Consider the following 19,523-nt stretch of genomic DNA (forward strand, 5'->3'; position numbering starts at 1 on the left):
GTTTTCATCAAACCTTTTGGAAGTTCCGTTGTATTTAGTTTTTGTATGTATTGGTGCAGCTCAGTAAATTCATCTCAGTTCAGAAAGTGAAACTGTTGTATTGATTCATGATATATTCATTCATTCATTTTCTTCTGCTTATCCTCACGAGGGTCGCGGGGGGTGATGGGGCGTAGCCCAGCAGTCTTCGGTCGAGAGGCAGGGTACACCCTGGACTGGTCGCCAGCCAATCACAAGGCACATATAGACAAACAACCTGATTCATGATATAGTGTAATATAATTCAATCACGTTTTTCTTAACTCATTTTTATGATTATATGTTATCACTTCCATCCTTATTTTGTACCGCTTATCCTCACGACGGTCGCGGACATGCTGGAGCCTATCCAAGCTGTCTTCGGGCGAGAGGCAGGGTACACCCCGAACTGGTCGCCAGCCAATCACAGGGCACATATAGACAAACAACCATTCACACTCACATTCATGACTATGTACAATTTGGAGTCACCAATTAACCTAACATGTTTTTGGAATGTGGGAGGAAACCGGAGTACCCGAAAAAAAAACCCATGCATGCACAGGCTTTTTTCCATTCATAAGTCGCTCTGGAGTATAAGTCGCAGGAACAGCCAACCTATGAAAAAAAGTGTGACTTATAGTCTGTAAAATACGGTATATATTTATAGCTAATAAAAATAAAACAAAATTCCGTGTCTCAAAACTTTGATGAAGTTCAATTTTGTGAACTTTAAAAATTCCCTGAAACTTTAATTGGTCCCGCAGTCCGAAGTGAACTCCTGAAATCCAATCCTTTTCCATGATATTCTAATATACTGAGACACACCTGTATGAGTGTTAAAATTAACTTTAACTGGTTTGAGCTAGCCTGGCCGTATCCGAGCCTCTCTCGCATTCATTCAGATAGATGATGAAGTGTGGAGTAGTCATCTGCCTGGTGAACTGTGCTTGGACTTCGGTTGCCGACTTAAATTCCGTCCTTCCCTTCTCTCTGGAGGGTCTTCTCTGGTGAGATCATGGACATTAGAAAGTCTAAGTCATCTCATTTTGCCCTCTTTTTGCAGTGTCCTAGTGGAAATTATGCTGAAGGTTCTCCACCAGGGGTCAACACAACCATTTTTGTCATCTGCAATCACGTAGTGTAGTGTGAGATTAATTAAGAATCATTTAAAAACGACAAAGGGTGTGTCTGTTTTATAGGGTTTGCCGCTATGTAGGCATGGATTAATAATTTAGAGGAGTGGCTGCTGTGGATGTGATTTAAGATGGGACAGCAAAAATAATTTTCATGGTTGATTATGTAAATAAGTCAGCTAATGAATGCAGAGGACATTGTGTCTATTCTGCTGGATTTTTGGTCTGAAGTAGTTAAACGTGTGAGTGAACAACTTTCATCTTTTGACTTTATAATTCTAATTCTTCTATTTTAAGTTCATATCTCAGACCGTGCTTATTCTGCCATGTTGTGTGGTCGTCTTCCTCCAGAGGTCTAATATCTTTTGACACTTTTCAACGTGCTCAGACTACCACATTGCAACCTGACCTGTTTCAGTCAACATTTGATGCTTGTGGCACAATGTGTGTGTTGTGATGGTTGGAGATGCCAAGACGCATAAACACGAAAGTAGTGAACTTTATGAACAATGTCATTGACAACACTGCACTCACACCTTACAAACACACAAAGTCCAGAACAAATATTTTTACAAATAAATATGAGGCCACAGCAGAGGTTTAAAGGAATATGCACAGGTAGAAATGTGTAGTTGGTACTAGAGCTGAGCATGAAGGTGTTTTCATCAGGGGTTATTTATTTCAGACCTGCCTCTTTACCTCCCTTTTTTGTGGGTCATTACGTCTCACTCCGCACATTTAGCAAATCTGCTCGACCAGGATTACAGCTCCAAAGGGATTTAGGATTTCCACTCGCAGCACACATGTTGCAGTTACAGTTTGTGAGTCGTGCTTCCACGTCTCCTCTACCTGCTTAACACTTTTGCCACTTTCAGAAGACCTCAGCTTTTTCTGCACTCGGCGCTGATGGATGATGAAAAAAGAAATGAATGTGCAGAGTGGAGATAAATTGCAGATTTGAAAACAAACTGCTGCTTCTGTTTTTTTTTTTATGCGGGTCTTTGCAATGGAGCAATATTGAGGAGATAGCGGTGCAATAAGCAGGTTTGCTGCAACAACATTACAGGATTATTGACCAACTGTTGATTCCACACAAACTGTGAAAGGAAGGGGAAGTCTTTCTTTTTTTTTCTCTCTTTGGAATTTACATTAAAGATGGGAATCAGCCAGCAAGTGATACGTTTGATGACAAACAAGGCATTGATCGTGCAATCCCAATAAAACCCTCCTTGAACACGACTGACGACTGAGTCGATCAAATTCAGTCAACTGAGGACTGAATATCAGTTATTTGCAATGAGTGCTCACAAGAAGAGACACTTTTTGTCCATCGGCCCAGTTTCATCGGCCCTGCTGTGTTCAGCTGCTCTGGCCACTGCTGACGTACCTGGACCTCCGGCTAAAGGAGCTTTTATCTCTGAAGGCTTGAAAGACAAAGAGAAGGAGAAAAAGAAGGTGGTAGCAAAATGTAACAGCCAGACACAAACATCTCCATCCCGTGTGGTGGAGGAGATCTTCTGGATAGGCAACAGCATTGTGGCCTTCTCAAAGTGGAGACTTGGCTATATAGGTAAGATGTGGATTCTGCAATGGATGGTGATGATTATTAAGTGTCCTCTGTCAATGTGATGGTGTTAGTGTATGGATTGAATAGTTACATTGTCATTAGCTATACTTACTAGAGAGTTTGTAATGATTTCGGATTGATGTACAGTAAACCTCGGATATATCGGATTCAATTGTTCCCACTGGTTTTGTCCGATATAAGCGAAATCCGTTATATGCGTATACCGGAAAATGTCTGTTTTACGCATATATCGGATTTATATCCGGTATATGCGTAAATCGGATTTTATCCGTTATAAAAAGGCACTTCCTTGACTATGTTTCCAATGTACCTGGACTGGGCAATGAAAAGAGACGTAAGGTAATGAGAATTTAACTTTATTGGACTCTGAGCATAACAAATTGTTAATTAAGCTAGGCCCTGTTACGCCCGTCAGGCCTACGTTATTTCCAATAGTGAGGTTAAGATCTCATTCACTGCTGTGCTAGTATTATTGACGTCACTCACTTTTATATTTGTCCTAAATCTGGAGCCAGGAGAAAGACAATAGCCAGTGACATCAACAAGATTAGCATAACGATGCAGCCATCCGATATATGCGAGGGAAATTTAATGGAAATGCATTGGAACGGGACTGGAGATTTTGTCCGAAATAGGCGAAATCCGTTATAAAAAATCCGATATATGCAATGAATTTTTATTGGAAATGCATTACAGAAAAATCGGTTCTTTTTTATCTGTCCGTTGTGAGCGAATTTCCGATATATCCGAGTCCGATATATCCGAGGTTTACTGTATAAGCGTTGTTGATGCTGCTGCTGATGCTAATGTTCCAATGTTGTCACACCAGTAAGACTGTGATGATCATAAGTCTGTTTGGCGTCACTACTCAAACAAGGGCAGTGACTATAAGAGTTTTATGTAGATCTCTTTCATGGTATAAACATTTGCATGACACTCACTGGCCATGATGGAGGCTGGTCATTATCTTGTCACTGTGTCTCACTGCGTACTTCAATATTCTTTCTGTTTTAACATCAGCAAATTACTATCTGGGCGACAAAGTCACCTGCGTGTATGTGTGTGCGTATTGGGTCAGCGCCATATGGCTTGTTTACAATCCCTGGTGCTTAACCTGGTGCCCTAGAGTAGAGTAACTTAACCTGGCATATTTGGTCCATATTGAGGGCAGTCATCCATGGCGTCGTTAAATCACAGTGGGAACCCAGACTGGAGCCTGACCGATTTATCGGCAGGTCGATTAATCAGACTTATAATAATGTATCACTGATTAATCAAAATTGGTGAATATGTAACCGATATATTAACATCTTTTAATTTTGTCGCTCCATTCTTGTGTGCTGTTGTACACAGAAATATGTTCTTTCTAATCTTAAATTAATGCTTTTGTTGTTGTTTTGACTGTGTGTAATTCGACTAGTTGAAAAATGTACCTTATTTTCCATTGTATTTATGCTAGCAAAGTACATCTGGAAAACAGGAAATTAAATCGCAATTGAAAACGGATATGGGTCACAAACATTGAACTGTGAAATGTACTGTGATGTATGAAACCAGTACAGTTGTCAATTTTCTATATCCATTAGGGAAATCCTCATTGTTTTTGTATACTGTTCTGTAGTTGATTGGAATAAAGTTTATAAAAAATAATAAATGCATAATATATTCACTATTTACCCCCTGTGACATCTGGTGTAGGTCCCGCCCATTCCGAGTACTGATTTGGATACAGATCATTTTGATGGGTATACAGATACAGATAGTGGTGTACTCGCTCATCCGTAGTCAACACAGCCTCAAATGTTCTCAAACACCCAGTTGGTAACCACTGCAGTATAAGAAACATGGTCAGAACCATTCAGATTGATCAAAATCACTCAAAGATTGGCTGTGATTTTTGTACCGTTTATGGTATGGTGACGGACTTTCACAGACCTGCATCAGCAATGGGATCTTTTAACAGCATCTTTTTTTATGAGTTAGTTGTGGCGAGCTTTTGATCAGATTGAAATTGCTAATGCACTGGTAGAAACGAGTAGAAACAAAAATCACCTTAACGTGCTCATCACTGCCGGCTGTTTGCTAATCAGCTTATAGTCGCTTAGTCTTCAGAATCCTGTTGGTTTCCTTTAAATGTTGGTAAAGCCAACGCGCAGTGGGAGACTGACGGTTTGGTCCAGCCGCCTGTTCAATATGGGTGTAGCCCCCGTGATTGGCGTTGGTGGTGGGCACGTCATGTTTACAGGATGAGTTTAGAATGCACATCAGTGTCAGCTGGGAGTTTTAGGGAATGTGGCTTTCTCGCTCTCAACTAGGCCACACCTACATATTCCCATCCCAACCAAATAGACAGAGGCTCATTTCATGGATTACTGCCCACTCTCTCTTGCTGAAAGAGTGAACATCTTTAGCTGTGTTACAGCCCCTGAACATGGGGAGTAGCAGTCAGCCAGCAGCTACAACACAGAGGGAAATCAATGTTAATCTCCCCACCAATGTTGTATTTCTCTCATATGACAGATCCCACACTATAATCATTGTGGTGTAGTTGGTTATCGAATATGCCGCTTCATCCTTCAACATTACTTTGGAAGTAATCCCACATAGCACACAAAGCTGCTTTCTGTTTTTTAGTCAGTTTTTTGTTGCTTTTGCACTTGGAAGTTGCTTTGTTTTTATTTTTACCTGTTTAGGCATCAAACCTGTTATTAGAATGAATTGCAGGTAACCAGGAATTAAACCTGCAATATTCCATTGCTAGACAACTATATATAAAGTAGTGTGTGTGGCACTGATGTGGGGTGAGATTTATGGCTGGTGAGTCAGGTGGAGGTATGCCCCTTTCTGGGGCTGCTTTACGTTTTTTCTCTGCAGTTTATGTATGTCATTATGTCACACACTTACAATGAAGAACTTTGGGTTTCTACCCTATATTTCATTTTTTAAAAAAAGCACAAATTCAACAATTTTCACTCAAGAAAATGTTAAAAGTTATTATTATTATTATTACAATTTTTCATCATCCAGCGTGAAGCTCTGCCTCCCCTGAACGGGTGTTGCTGGTGTGTGTGTTTCTTGGTTCATGTCACAGTGTTGGCACGCTGTATGTGAGTGAACAAGGCTGCATGCGGACTCGCTTGGCACCCTGTAATGAATTAGCCTTGGGCACTGGGGTAGCTTCAGTGTTAATTCTCTCAAAAAGGCTCTGTGGTTGTGCCAGCCAATGTAACAGGGGAGTCTGAGGTCACATCAGCACTTCTCTACCAGACAATTTACTATACCCAGGACAGGTAACTGAAGCTTCATTTAAGGGTGTTCCGACATTTTAGATAATATTTAAAACTTTTTTTTTTTTGCTTATATGGTATTTAGGGTTCTATGAAATCTATTTAATTTTTTTTACCCAAATTCTGTTTTTTCTCTTATTCTGAAGGACAGTCACCGGAGCACGTTCTTGTGTTCTGTGTGTGTGGAGAATGTATTTTTACGGCTAAGATGAGTTGCGTTCAAAAATAAACGTGATTCCTGTATGTTTTCACTCATAACCTTCATGTTGTCATCTGTATTGTAAAACGTTCCTTACGTTATAGCCGTGAAACACAACATGGTGAAAATACAGTATACTCAGAGCCTCACACATACCACACAAGTGTGCTAAACTAAGCTAGCCCCCCGCTAGCTTCTAGTTATGCTCTGTGTTTAGTTTGGAAGGGGGCTGTTTAGAATTTTTTTTTACCACAATTGAGCCATCCGCCGGGGAAATACTCGTCCACACACACGTTTCTTCTCCTCACGACAACAACATTCATTCACATTAGCCTGAGTCACACACACACAATCACACAAGCATGCTAAACTAAGCTAACCCTCACTAGCTTACATGAGGTGATTTGGCCAACTTTCGCTGGTGTTTATCACCATTTCAAACTCTTCAAAATTCATTCAAGATTCCAAGTTAAACACTTAATTCAGTTTTCATGAACAAATTCCAGAATTTGTTTTTTGGGCCGGCCACAATTCTTTTTTTTTATAAGAAAGATGGATTTTATTTGTAGAAATCCATCCTTAATCACATTTGTATGAAATACCTACTGATATTGTCTAAGTAAGACATGCCACAACCTGTGATTGTGTGGCATAATAAATCATTGATATCGACAGGCTGTGGCCTGAGTGAAAGTCCCCCCCTGGGGTATTGTTAATGCTGCACCCGTCCCCCCCGTCGCTTCTCCTTTGTTTAAAACACCCAACTCCAAAATACAGTTACCAGGTTATTGTTTAAAGGGCACCTATTGTGCTTGTTCCATTTTTCTGACCTATAATTGTGTTAAACGATGCCAAAGTTGCAGATAATTAGGTTTGCGCGTTTGGAAGTGAGCCCTGAAAAAGTTTGGGATGGCTCAAAATGCTCAATTTTAGAAGGCGTGGTAAAATTGCCCCTTTTGTGATGTCAAAGAGGAGCGAACTTCCTTATATGGGCTTGGCTGTAAACCAGATAAGCTCTCTGCCCTCCCCCAAGCTCCCCTAAATTGAAATGGTGTAAACGTACTTTTTTGGATCCATATATCCAGCCAGGAAGCGAAGTACACGCTGGACTGGTTGCCAGCTGCAGGGTACATATAGACAAACAGTCATTCACGCTCACATTTATACTTTCTATATATTCTATACATCATGCATCTAAACACAGGAAGTGTACAAATGTATTGTAAAATACATATGTGAAAAATATTGGGGAAGGATCGAATAAACTTTGCTTCTCCCTGCTCCTTTTTAGACATGTGGAACTGTGAATTGTACTATGTGATGTGTTCCAATGTTACTTGTATGAATGTTCAAAATAAATTCAACCACTGACCACTGTGGCTGAATGCCACATCATTAGCTTCCTGTGGAGTTTGACAATTTAATCAAAATAATGTCACACATGCTCTATTTTCTGTGTGGCTGTTGACTTTTATTGTGATGGATTGACAAACTAGCTAGTTGGCTTTATTGTTTTTTCCCCCTGTGGGATTAAGCTGGGTGAGGTGTTGTTGATATCATAGAAAATTATCGTCTCACTTCATTTCTTGTTCAGATGGCCCAATGAATATGCTGCAGACTTAAAATGTCACATGCAGTATGCACCTTATTTAAAGTTGACAACTTTCCAACCTTTTCAACATTCTATTTTGTGTGTCTTTGTTTCTCCAGTGGAGAAATGTATGACCTCCATGCAGATGGGTACCCAGATGGTGAAACTCCGTGGCAGCTCCAAGGGACTGGTGCGGTTCTTCTATCTGGATGAACACAAGTCCTGTATCCGCTGGAGGCCGTCGCGCAAGAATGAAAAGGCCAAGAGTGAGTGTTGTCTGCCCTCTAGTCACAAAGGAACATCATTTCAATTCTGTTTTGGTATTGCAGTCTAATGTATTCTTGCTGCAGATATATACGTAAGAGCAAAACTGTAATTAGACTTTTGTATTTCAAAGTATATTTCCATTTGTTTCATATGCCAGTTCTAGAATGTTTGACATTTCATTTAGTCTAGAAGAATACAGATACTGCAAAGGTAATTTCATGACCTCTTTTTTTTATACAAAGAAAATAAACATGTGCCAGCTATTTTTGATACAGGTTCACAGTCTTTGATCATAATGAGAAGTGACAGTTGAGCGTATTGCAAGCCTGCTTCTTCTAACATCTTGCTTTATTGTGTGGGTTGGAGATTGGAAAGACATGTGATAGTGAAGGTAGCATTAAAGTTGTTTACTAATCCATCCATTCATCCATCTTCTATGCCACTTATCAGGTCGCAGGGGTATGCTGGCGCCTATCCCAGCTGACTTTGGGCAAGAGGCAGGGAACCCTGTACTGGTTGCCAGTAACAGACAGTAATTAAGAGTAATGTTTAGTAAATTAAGTACAGTATTAGGTAGGGATCTCTTAATGTGGATCTACTGGAAATATGGTAACTATATTGCAACAATACAAAATGCACAAAATGAAACCTGCTATATTCTGTATGGGAGGGTTTCAGACTGCAAGGCATATTCCACAATGCAAGTTTTTATTCACAACCTCAAGCAACTACGACCTTCGGGTCAGCTCAGCAACACTTGGGAAGCCTTGGCGCACTGCAGCCTGCAGCTGGGAAATTCACGCCTAACATAACATTAACACGGTTACACCTCAGAACCAACCCCCATTACTTCTGTGCTAAATATGGTTTAAAAACAAGAGATAATGTTTCACATTTTTTATAACACAAACCAAAAAGCTGTGTCCAATTCTGCAAATTAGACAATAGTTAGTCAACCCACCACCACAATTAAAGAGTGGAATACTGTACTTTCTGTTCCCTGGGTACTGCAAAGGCTGCATTCGGTTGCTTATTTTTATAATTCACAACTTTCATTCACATTCACAATCTTAGTCAGTGCTGATTATATTCTTTGATGTTCCGCTTCATTTGACAACACAGTGCATCCATTGTGCCTTTTCAGGCTTTCACATGCCATATAAAATAACATGGCAGGCAGGGTGTGAGTCTAGAGACACCTGTCATCTACACTGTCACTAAGCAAAGCTCCAAGTGTCAACAAAAGTTAGGTCTCATTCACATTATTCTCTGGTGACCAATAGAGTCTTCACCTTAGACCCTGTTGCGACTGATCAAAATCACCCTACTTCACAGTTACCTTGTGTATATTATTGCATTATTTATGAGCTGCACTGAAGACAAACACTCCAGCGATATAGTGAAAACCACATGGGAGAATACAAGATAGAGCAGCAGTATATCAAGTGTCAAGAGCATATCATGCTCTGGTATAGTTAGTTGACATTTTACTCTGGTGCGGTGCAAGGTTCATTCATTCATATTCATAGTAAGCGTAGTATCAAGTAAGCATACCAAGTATGTTATATGTATGACAGTTCGAGCTTTTGGACCATTTGGACTTTACTGGATGCCCTTCCAAAATGTTTGCTAAATTTCAGGTGTTTTTGTTCTGTTTATTGTTTTCACAAAATAATGTAAAATACTCTATATATTCGGGTTGCAACTAACGATTATTTATTTAGATCATTTATCTAAAGCTTGTTTCGATTAATCGAGTCATTGGTTCGGCCATAGACGTACAAAATATATGAATCAAACAGTTGTCGCTTTGGTCCACAACATATTCGTAAACAGGCAAAAATGTTGATCATGGTTTTCCAAAGGCGAAGTCTGTGACTACCTTGTTTTGCCTAAAACACAAAAGTAATAGGTCTGCTTTCATTGATAACTAAGGAAATGACAAAACATTCACATTTCAGAGGCAGAAATCAGAGGCTACTTAGATTTGCAAATGTAAAAAGAAGTAGTTGTCAATTAATTGGATAATTCATTAATTTATCGCTTAATGGTTGCAGCTCTAGTATAAATATACTGAATATATAAGACTGGACATTTGATAAAATGTAATATCTTAATATACCGGAATATCGCACAGAAACCTTGCTCCTATCTCCTGGATACATAAATTCATACTCTCTTCTTCCTACACCAGTCTCTATAGATTCCATCCGGGAAGTGTGCGAGGGTAAGCAGTCTGAGATCTTCCAGCGTTATGCTGAGGGCAGCTTTGACCCCAACTGTTGCTTCAGTTTATACTACGGAGAGCACATGGAGTCCCTGGATCTTGTGTCTGGTACCGGTGAGGAAGCACGAACCTGGATCACCGGCCTCAAATACCTGATGGCTGGCATCAGTGACGAGGACAGCCTGGCCAAGAGGCAGCGTACCCGAGACCAATATCCTTTGTTACTTATTGGTGCATGTGGCTTTTAATTTAGTAAACTGATAATCATCATCTGACTCATCTTATTCTAAAGAATTGATCAATATATTTACCTGCTCTTTTTATCTTTATTCCAACTTTCTTTAACACCACTGGATATCACATGGCTCAAACAGACTTTCGCAGAGGCTGACAAGAACGGAGATGGGAGCTTAAGCATTAGTGAGGTCCTCCAGCTCCTACATAAACTCAACGTCAACCTACCCCGACAGAAGGTCAAACAGATGTTCAAGGTACAGTAGCAACATCACAGGCCTCATTATCTTAAATTTCATAAGTTTGAACTAGCATTGTTATTCATTATTTGTTTAAATGTTTATAAATATTTTTTCCAATGCACCAAACATCTTACTTCTCACCAGGTAAAATTCACAATTGCCATTTGAGCTAATCTGACCTACATAACTGCAGTAGTATATTTAATACCCTTTTAAAGCAATGCTATATTAAATTATAGTGGTTGGTACCTCGTTGGAACAGTAACGACAAGTGCAATGGTAAAGTTATCATGATACCTTTTCCATAGCGTAGTGTATCCAACTTAAATGCCCACTGCCGGCGTTTTCTCCTGCTGTACACTGTGATTCTGCTGTATAGGAAGCCCGTACATCCATCTTTCAATGGAAGTGAGTGGGATGCACGAGCCTCTTACGATACCCACACATGTATGAGCCCGATGAATGAAACATACCACAATCTTCCATGAAGCGTACCTAATGCGAGTAACTCTGACTATACCCTAATTCCGCTACATGCTGGCCATAACCAGCACATTTCCACAAGGTTGCGGAGTCCATGTGTGTGAACATTGAACATTATCTTAACTACAGTATAATGTCAAATTAGAAAATAGAAGTAAGATGTCACAAGATATTCTAACATGACGTAATATGGATTGGGAACCGCACATTAAGTGGCTAGCAATGCTTACCTGCACACGGCGTTCCCGTTCCCGAGATTTTCACTCCTTTTGCCCTCCTTTGAGTACAAGCTAAACACACATGCGAGATAATAAATTGATGATTTGTATGACATTTAAGGCACATTTTGGCTCCAAATTTTGGTGAAACTCAAAGCATTAAGCCATAAATTGAGACTCCGCTGTGTATAAATTTGAGCACAGCAGTTTGGCTGTCAGCTGCATAAAACTGAGTAGGTATAGCATGCCACTTGAGACTTAAGTAGGGTCTATCTGCACGCCACTATTTGTGAATAAGCACTGTTGACAGTTTGATTGATGGAAAACATCTGTAGTGTCAAACACATGACTCAGTCACTAACTCTTCTCATCACAGGGATTAGCACAGTGCAGAGTTAAGCTCTATGTTATAGCTTTCGGCTCATACAGCAGTACTAGTCTGCTTACTGGAATAAGTTCAGCACCCCGGTGACGGGCACCCATATGGTGCTGTTGTGACACAGATGGCTTCTAGTGTAATGCAAGGTGAACACACAAGAGACCAATCTGTTCCGGTGTGTTTTTAAGATTGATGAAGATTTGTGTGTTGACAATCTGTCTGCTCATTTGTCGGATTAGCCTACTTACAGTCAAGCACCTGTGATGTTGACTAAACTTCAGAGTACACGATGCATATTTTGCACATTAAGATCAAAACATCATTGACATCCCCATCCTAACACCCGTCACACATAAACGATACACCAAACAGCCTCATGATGGGACTAATGGGACCACAGCAACCTTCGAACAGTCAAATACATAAAAAATATTTATGTTGTATTAAACATCGTATGATTCTGGTGGTTTTGGTACATTCACTAATGTTGGCTAAAACTTTCGCCTGAGGTATTGCCGTATTCTAAATGGAAGCAAAAGCTTCCCCACAGATGCTTCCCTCTCAATGATTTATCACGACAACGACTTGTAGATGTAGCTGAGAAGGAAAAGCTCTGTTGGAAGAGGAAGCTACAGCAATTCTTACTAATGAAATAATCTATATTAGCTGTTGAGCTAAAATGCTGAGCACAAGTCTGCTAACAAGTTAAGTGCCTGGTTCATTCATAATTAATTGGAAAAGCTAGATTGCTGTCCAATAAACTTAGTTCTCCAGCTGTGTTTTTTGCTATATTGTTAGCCATGGAAGACGTGCTACTTCTTCTGAAAAAGAGTTCCTCCACCTCAGAGATATACAATTTATGCAAGGTATTGCAGCAGTGAATGTGCAATGCATTCACACAGTGAGCGCATGCACACAAATGCAAGGCAAACATGTGAAAGGCAAATGGTTTGTTTTGTTTTGCAGGAAGCGGACACAGATGACAAGCAAGGAACCCTGGGCTTTGAAGAGTTCTGCTCCTTCTACAAGATGATGTCCACTCGCAGAGACCTGTACCTCCTGATGCTCACATACAGCAACCACAAAGACCACCTTGACGCTGATGACCTGACCCGCTTCCTGGAGACGGAGCAGAAGGTGCCCTCACATTAGTTGTATTTGAAGCTGAACTAGTGATGTCACATATTCATGTTCAACTTATCTTCTTTTGTGTCTGTTATTATATGGGAGCCAGGCAATGACATTTCGTTGGCAATTTCACTACTGTGTTTTTGTGCAATGACAATAAAGGGAGTCTATCTATCTATCTATCTATCTAACTAACTTTGACGGGACTTACAGCCAGTGCTGTTGTCCTTCATTTATTTTCAAATGGAGACACTTTTCTGTGTCATTACTGCAGCATTTGGCTGAATATGGACACATGCCATATGATCTCCATGTATGTCAGAATCCACATAACTACCTTTGTCAGCAGTCAGGAATAAGCACCAAGTGACCCAATTTTGAAATTGCTTGCATGATAACACCACCTTCACTGCATTTGACAGGTTTGGAAAATGAGCCCTTGTCTTTCCTTTCCGTCTCTCTGCCATCTCTCTCCCTTTGGAGGGATTATTATGCTGGACTAGTGTAGAATTCATAAGAATTACATTGCTGAAGGGGTGCTTATTGTGGTGGGGGAAGTAGACACCTTTGGGTCCAACACGGACATTTTCAATACCCTCGCAACGCTTGAGATGAATTTGTAAGCGCTTGTTCTATTCACTAACAATACTATAACACTGAAAAAGAAAAATGAGATAATGAGCGTGACTTGAAGTCTCTCTTTAAACAGCCAGTGTGTGCTTGTTCTGCCAATTAGTGTCAGTTTTAGGGGAGAAGGGCTGTTTAGATGGCGGATGTCGGCGCTCCAATTGGGGATATAGTCTGAAGATTATTCTCAGCATCTGATCATGAAATAGAAGTTATTTCAAAATAATTGAATCGGTTTTGTGAAGTGATTTGTTTGATGTAGTTCTGCAACGCAGCACGGTTGTCTCAATCTAGTATGTCATTACAGTTTTTGTCTGCCCTCGAAAAAGGAAATGAGCATCTTTGCATCAGTATGTGACTGATGTCACATCTGAGCTTGTGTTACTGACACAAAGGCACCCTGCAAATCATCAAATGTTGGGATGTCATGTGATACCCAAACAGAAATATACTGTATTTTCTGTACTATTAGTCGCTCCGGAGTCGCACAAGGCCAAAAATGCATCATTAGGTAGAAGAAAAACATACATAAGTCGCACTGGAGTACAAGTCGCATTTTTTGCGGGTAATTTATTTTACAAACTACTTGACCAAAACAGACATTACGTCATCTTGGAAGGCAAATTCTAACAATAATAAAAGAATAGAGAACAAGCTGAATAGGTGTAAGATATGCTAACACAATCGCTATTCCGCTACACCAAAAATAAACATGAACAGAAAAAGTGTCCAGTGTTTATGTAACATAAACAGTTTTTTCATATATAAGTCGCTCTGGAGTATAAGTCGCAGGAACAGCCAACCTGTGAAAAAAAGTGTGACTTATAGTCCGGAAAATACGGTACTATATATTAGGAAAACACAGAGAAACATAGGCAGGCTATAATTATTATACCAAACAAGTCATACCTGTACAACTGAATGATATGGTTCATATAAATTTTGTTAATAGTTACTAACCAACAATGACAATAAGCAGTGTAATATATGAATTCATTCATTCATTTTCTACCGCTTATCCTCACGACGGTCATGGGAGGTGCTGGAGCCTATCCCAGCTGTCTTTAGGCGAGAGGCGGGGTACACCCTGGACTGGTCGCCAGCCAATCACAATTAGCCTAGCATGTTTTTGTAATGTGGGAGGAAACCGGAGTACCCGGAGAAAACCCACGCATGCACGGGGAGAACATGCAAACTCCACACAGATGGCCGAGGGTGAAATTGAACTCGGGTCTCCTCGCTGTGAAGCCTGCATGCTAACCACTAGGAAGCCGCAGCCGCAGCCGCAGCCGCAGCCGCAGCCGCAGCCGCAGCCGCAGCCGCAGCCGCAGCCGCAGCCGCAGCCGCAGTGTAATATATGTGAATAATATAAACTGAAAGAAACAATTTTGATATATTGCACCAACTATTTGTATTACAGTATATCGCCAACATAGAGATGAACTACAGTACAATATCTTGCAAAGGGTTGGTATATCCATTTGTTATATTTTCTCAAGGGACAATACTTTCGCTGTAATATATGCTGTAAGTAGCAGTTAATAGCTTGAAAAGCAGTATATATAAGTAACCCTGCACACATGCAGACATTATTAACTGGCAACAACAGTGAACGTCTAAAGTGTATTTTGTGTGAGCACCATTGTTGCCTATCACCTTCCTAATTCATATTCTCATTACGGAGCTGATGGATAACAACCTTGCATTCCTACATCGGCTTGATGATGCCCCCACCCGTACAGAATTAGTTTCAGGTTGCAGACTTGGACGCTACATCACGTTCAACTTCAGCTTCCTCGGCAAGGCCATTGTTGTCTTATCATGTTGGAAAATCTAAATGTGGCCCGGTTTTCCCAAGAGAGGGGCTCATGATCTGTGCTTCAGAATGTCATGGCACTGTAAAAGTTTAATTTCGATTGTATTGTCCCCAGAGAGGATACAATCAAATAGTTGCTCAAATGGGAGCGGTATGCTCACTTTGTGCTCCTATCATGTGTACCTCCAAGGCACAGCCTGTCAAAAGTGAACACAGTGACTGACCGAGCATTGCTCTGCCCCCCTTTTGAAACATCAATACAGATGGTCATTTCACTCTTTGGAATAGCACCCGCAGAGAGAACTGGACCTTGTAGTGTCATTTTGGCTTGCTGATAACATAACAAAGCAAACAGCTTCAGTGTAATATTATATTACTATACTATACATTCAAGAGGCATTGCTTGATATGGATTCCTGTACTTTATAGATGACCAAAGTGAGCAAGGACCACTGCCTGGAGATTATCAAGAAGTTTGAGCCATGTTCGGAGAATCAGAAGCAAGGAGTTTTAGGAATTGATGGTAAGTGTGCTTGTATTTGTTACCTTTAAGCTCATGTGTTAGTTAAGTTTGTTGATTTCTTACTTTATTTAATGGAATTCAGCAATAAGATCAGGCTGTAACATACATATGTATGCTCTTCTTACATCTCTGGTGAAAACTGCATTACACTCTGAACATTTTTTTTAAACAAGCCGCAATAATACTAATCGTCTTAAATACAAGGAACAGTTCTCTACGTCTACTGCTGCTGCGATTGTCATGAAGATAATTACAGAATGATATTCCCACAAAAAAGATAATATAAAAAATGCCATTTTGTTTTCTTTTTGCTTACTGTAATAGTAATAATTGAATCACTCCCAATTTAATGGTCGCTTTTCAACTTGTGATACAATAATATGCAATTGTACTAGGTTCCCCCCATCACATCTTCCTCTTAATTAAAGCAGTGTTTTACATAGCCAGAAGAGGAACATTTGCTAGAAACAACAAGGGTTGTTGTTTTTTTCTTCCTCTCCTAAGGCTGGAGAGTCCCAGCACAGGTTAATAACAGTTTATTACGATTTTCATGCTTATCAGGAAAACTCATCTGATGTGGCTAATAAGGTGTATCTGAGGCAGGAGAATGTGCAAATGATTCTGATTGGGGGGAGGCATCTATCTGCAGCTCTCCAACACCGTAGATGCGAAAAATACCCAGAAATTGAATCTGTTATTCGAACAAATGTTTTTCAAGCTCATACAGACAGACACAGATGAAAACAAATCCACCAAACTGAGGCTCCTAGACTTATTGTATGTGTGATTACTGGACTGTACTTCAGAAAAGGTGCCTGAAAACAAAACCTAGATCAGCCTAGTTCTTAACAACACTTTAATCTTCTTTCAGGGTTTACTAATTACATGCGCAGCCCTGCAGGGGATATCTTCAACCCAGATCACTACAACGTGAACCAGGACATGAGCCAGCCGCTGTGTAACTACTTCATCGCTTCCTCACACAACACGTACTTGATGGGAGACCAGCTTATGTCCCAATCCAGGGTGGACATGTATGCCTGGGTGCTGCAGGCTGGCTGCCGCTGCGTTGAGGGTACTGTAATCCCCCTCACTTGTCATACTGAAGAACAAAATAAGACAGTAAACGTCATCACTAAAGCAATTACTGTAATACATTTCTGTTGCTTGTCGCAGTAAAAGTTAAAATATGAGTCGTATGTTCAGCTGATATACAATTTTAATATGCAGTTGCTCAACTGTATGCCGTGTGGTTATTATATTATAGTGATAATGTGGTTTTTCTTTTTAATTCCTTCCAGAAGGTCTGCTGAAAAACGAAATATACAAAAACTGAGGCAATTTTTTCCCATAGGAAATCCATCTATTTTCCATAGCGCTTATCCTCATTAGGGTCACAGGCAAGGGTATGCTGAAGCCGAGGACATAATGTAAATCCCAATTATCTTTTCCAGATGCGCAAAAATACAAAAAAATACTTGTATAACTTTTGATAACCATATATTTGTGCTTGCATGTACTTACAGCAAATACTTACAAAGTGCATTCTTGGAGAATTTGATCACAATGTTATAAAAATGAGGATGTTTTCATGAGGAAGAGAAATGGTGGGTGCCTGGCATTACATTCTTGGAAAAGGTCACCACCCACTCCTTGATTTTGTTTGTCCGAGGATTTAGGCCAACACCGATCATAGTCTATGCAGCTGTCAGGTATTTTACACAGGCAACATTTGATAAAGGACAAAAATCTTCGAGAAAGAATAACTGCAGTCGGGAGTGGAGTTATCGGAGCTATAGAGGCTTGCTATGGCCAGACATTGTACTTTTGTGAGAGATATTTCAATGGAATCAAGGACATTTGGTACTGCAGGGTTTTCATCACCGAACTTATTGCCTTACGCTTTGGTTGATGTCTCTTGTTTACAGTGGACTGCTGGGATGGTCAAGATGGTGAACCTATTGTTCATCACGGCTACACTCTGACCTCCAAGATACTCTTCAAAGATGTTATTGAAACCATCAACAAATATGCCTTTGTGAAGAATGAGTATGTTATAATATATATGTACACACTTCCACTGTTGTATTTGATATATTTTTGGAAAACCTTCTACATATTCATGCATTTGTTACTTTTTCTGGTAATACATGGATTACAGAACAGATGCCAAAACAGTAACATTGCAATTATTCGGGTTTATTAATACTCACACACTATTTATTGTCCTCATGCATTGTATGTCCTTATATCCCAGTGAGTGAGTGTGTGCATGCATAATATATGAAAATTACAATTATTCAGATTTTGTGCTGGTGCATTGAAAGTAGAGCATCCAAATGCAAAAAGATTCTTTAGGAGTAAGCGAAACAAAATGCAGCCAAAAGTTGATTTAAACTCTCATAGGTTTATCAAAGATTTAAGACCATTGCCTTAAATGTCAGAATCAGAGATGTAATCTGCCTTTCAGGACATATTGGCAGATCCTGGACCCAAATTAAGGCCCTTATTGATGCTGACTGCAGCCCTGTAACGATATAACGACTAGACATGGAGTCTCAGGTTCAGTTGGGAGCTGGTTAGGACTTTATCTTAAGATTTTGATCAGAGTGTAGATTCTGGTCAAATACAGCGGTTGTGATATTAAGTGTTTTGGACGCCTTTGAGAATAGCTTCATTTTTGAAAGATCAAGTGATGAAAACTCCTGTGAAAGTAACGTGTTATTAATTGTCATTAGTGGCCAGGGGGATCTTGGACCTGCAGGAGAAAATGTCTGTTTTTTTGAGGGTCAAACCAAAGTCCTTAATAACCTTGGAACAAACAAGAAGTTCCAAATAAATATGCAATAACAAAAGATGACTGTTGTATTTAACAGCAGTGAAGTTATCTTTAAAAGCCATTGTTTTTCAAATGCATCAAAAAATATTAAGTATTATAGATTCTCAAAAGATGGAGCGGAAGAGCATCATTCCAGATGGATATCTGTGTTTTGGTGTTATGGTGGCGGTGATGCGTGCTTATTAACACATTAACATCATTCGTTTCCCATGGGTGTTTAGTTTGTTAGGTTGTTGTGACTGTGAAGCCAATGGCTCATGAATGACATAACTTTCACACTTAGCCATCATGCCACAGAAGCACCCAAGTTTTGCTACAACTTCTTACCATCTAGTATGCACACATCATCTATAAACATACTGTATAGTAATGTATAGTTGTAATTATTTATACTCGCACATAGATAAGAAAACATGGAAGCACAGACATCCCTCCTCTTTCAAGCAGGCTGCATCAGGAGGTGATAATCCAATCCACATGCACACAGTCTGGAGGATGCACAGAAAATATCTATTTTTAGATCAGAGCTCTTGAAGGAAATTGAGCAGGAATACTCCATTTGGGGTACTTTTCATCCTTTTGTGTTTTTTTGGAAACATTGCGAACACAATATTCTACCTAAAATCGGTCAAAAGGAGTCAGATGAAAGGATCCATTCAGTATCAAAGGACAATCACATTTTCCGGTGACTAGATGAAAGATGGTTCTGCTGAGGGCTGAC

At 39.9% G+C, this 19,523-nt stretch overlaps 1 protein-coding gene across 1 annotated transcript in view; it reads left to right on the forward strand.

Moving 5' to 3' along the window:
• The first annotated feature begins 1,905 nt into the window (after positions 1–1,905).
• plch2a (phospholipase C, eta 2a) overlaps positions 1,906–19,523 on the forward strand; it is a 34,994-nt gene continuing 17,376 nt past the window's right edge. Inside the window, exons 1-8 of the mRNA XM_058050513.1 lie at positions 1,906–2,724; positions 7,939–8,085; positions 10,281–10,524; positions 10,675–10,804; positions 12,836–13,006; positions 15,870–15,963; positions 16,835–17,038; positions 17,892–18,012. Coding sequence (XP_057906496.1) covers positions 2,451–2,724; positions 7,939–8,085; positions 10,281–10,524; positions 10,675–10,804; positions 12,836–13,006; positions 15,870–15,963; positions 16,835–17,038; positions 17,892–18,012 — 1,385 coding nt within the window. The 5' untranslated portion in view covers positions 1,906–2,450. The remainder of the gene's footprint in view (positions 2,725–7,938; positions 8,086–10,280; positions 10,525–10,674; positions 10,805–12,835; positions 13,007–15,869; positions 15,964–16,834; positions 17,039–17,891; positions 18,013–19,523) is intronic.

Source organism: Doryrhamphus excisus, chromosome 16 (genome assembly GCF_030265055.1).
Source record: "Doryrhamphus excisus isolate RoL2022-K1 chromosome 16, RoL_Dexc_1.0, whole genome shotgun sequence".
In the NCBI taxonomy this organism is placed as follows: Eukaryota; Metazoa; Chordata; class Actinopteri; order Syngnathiformes; family Syngnathidae; genus Doryrhamphus; species Doryrhamphus excisus.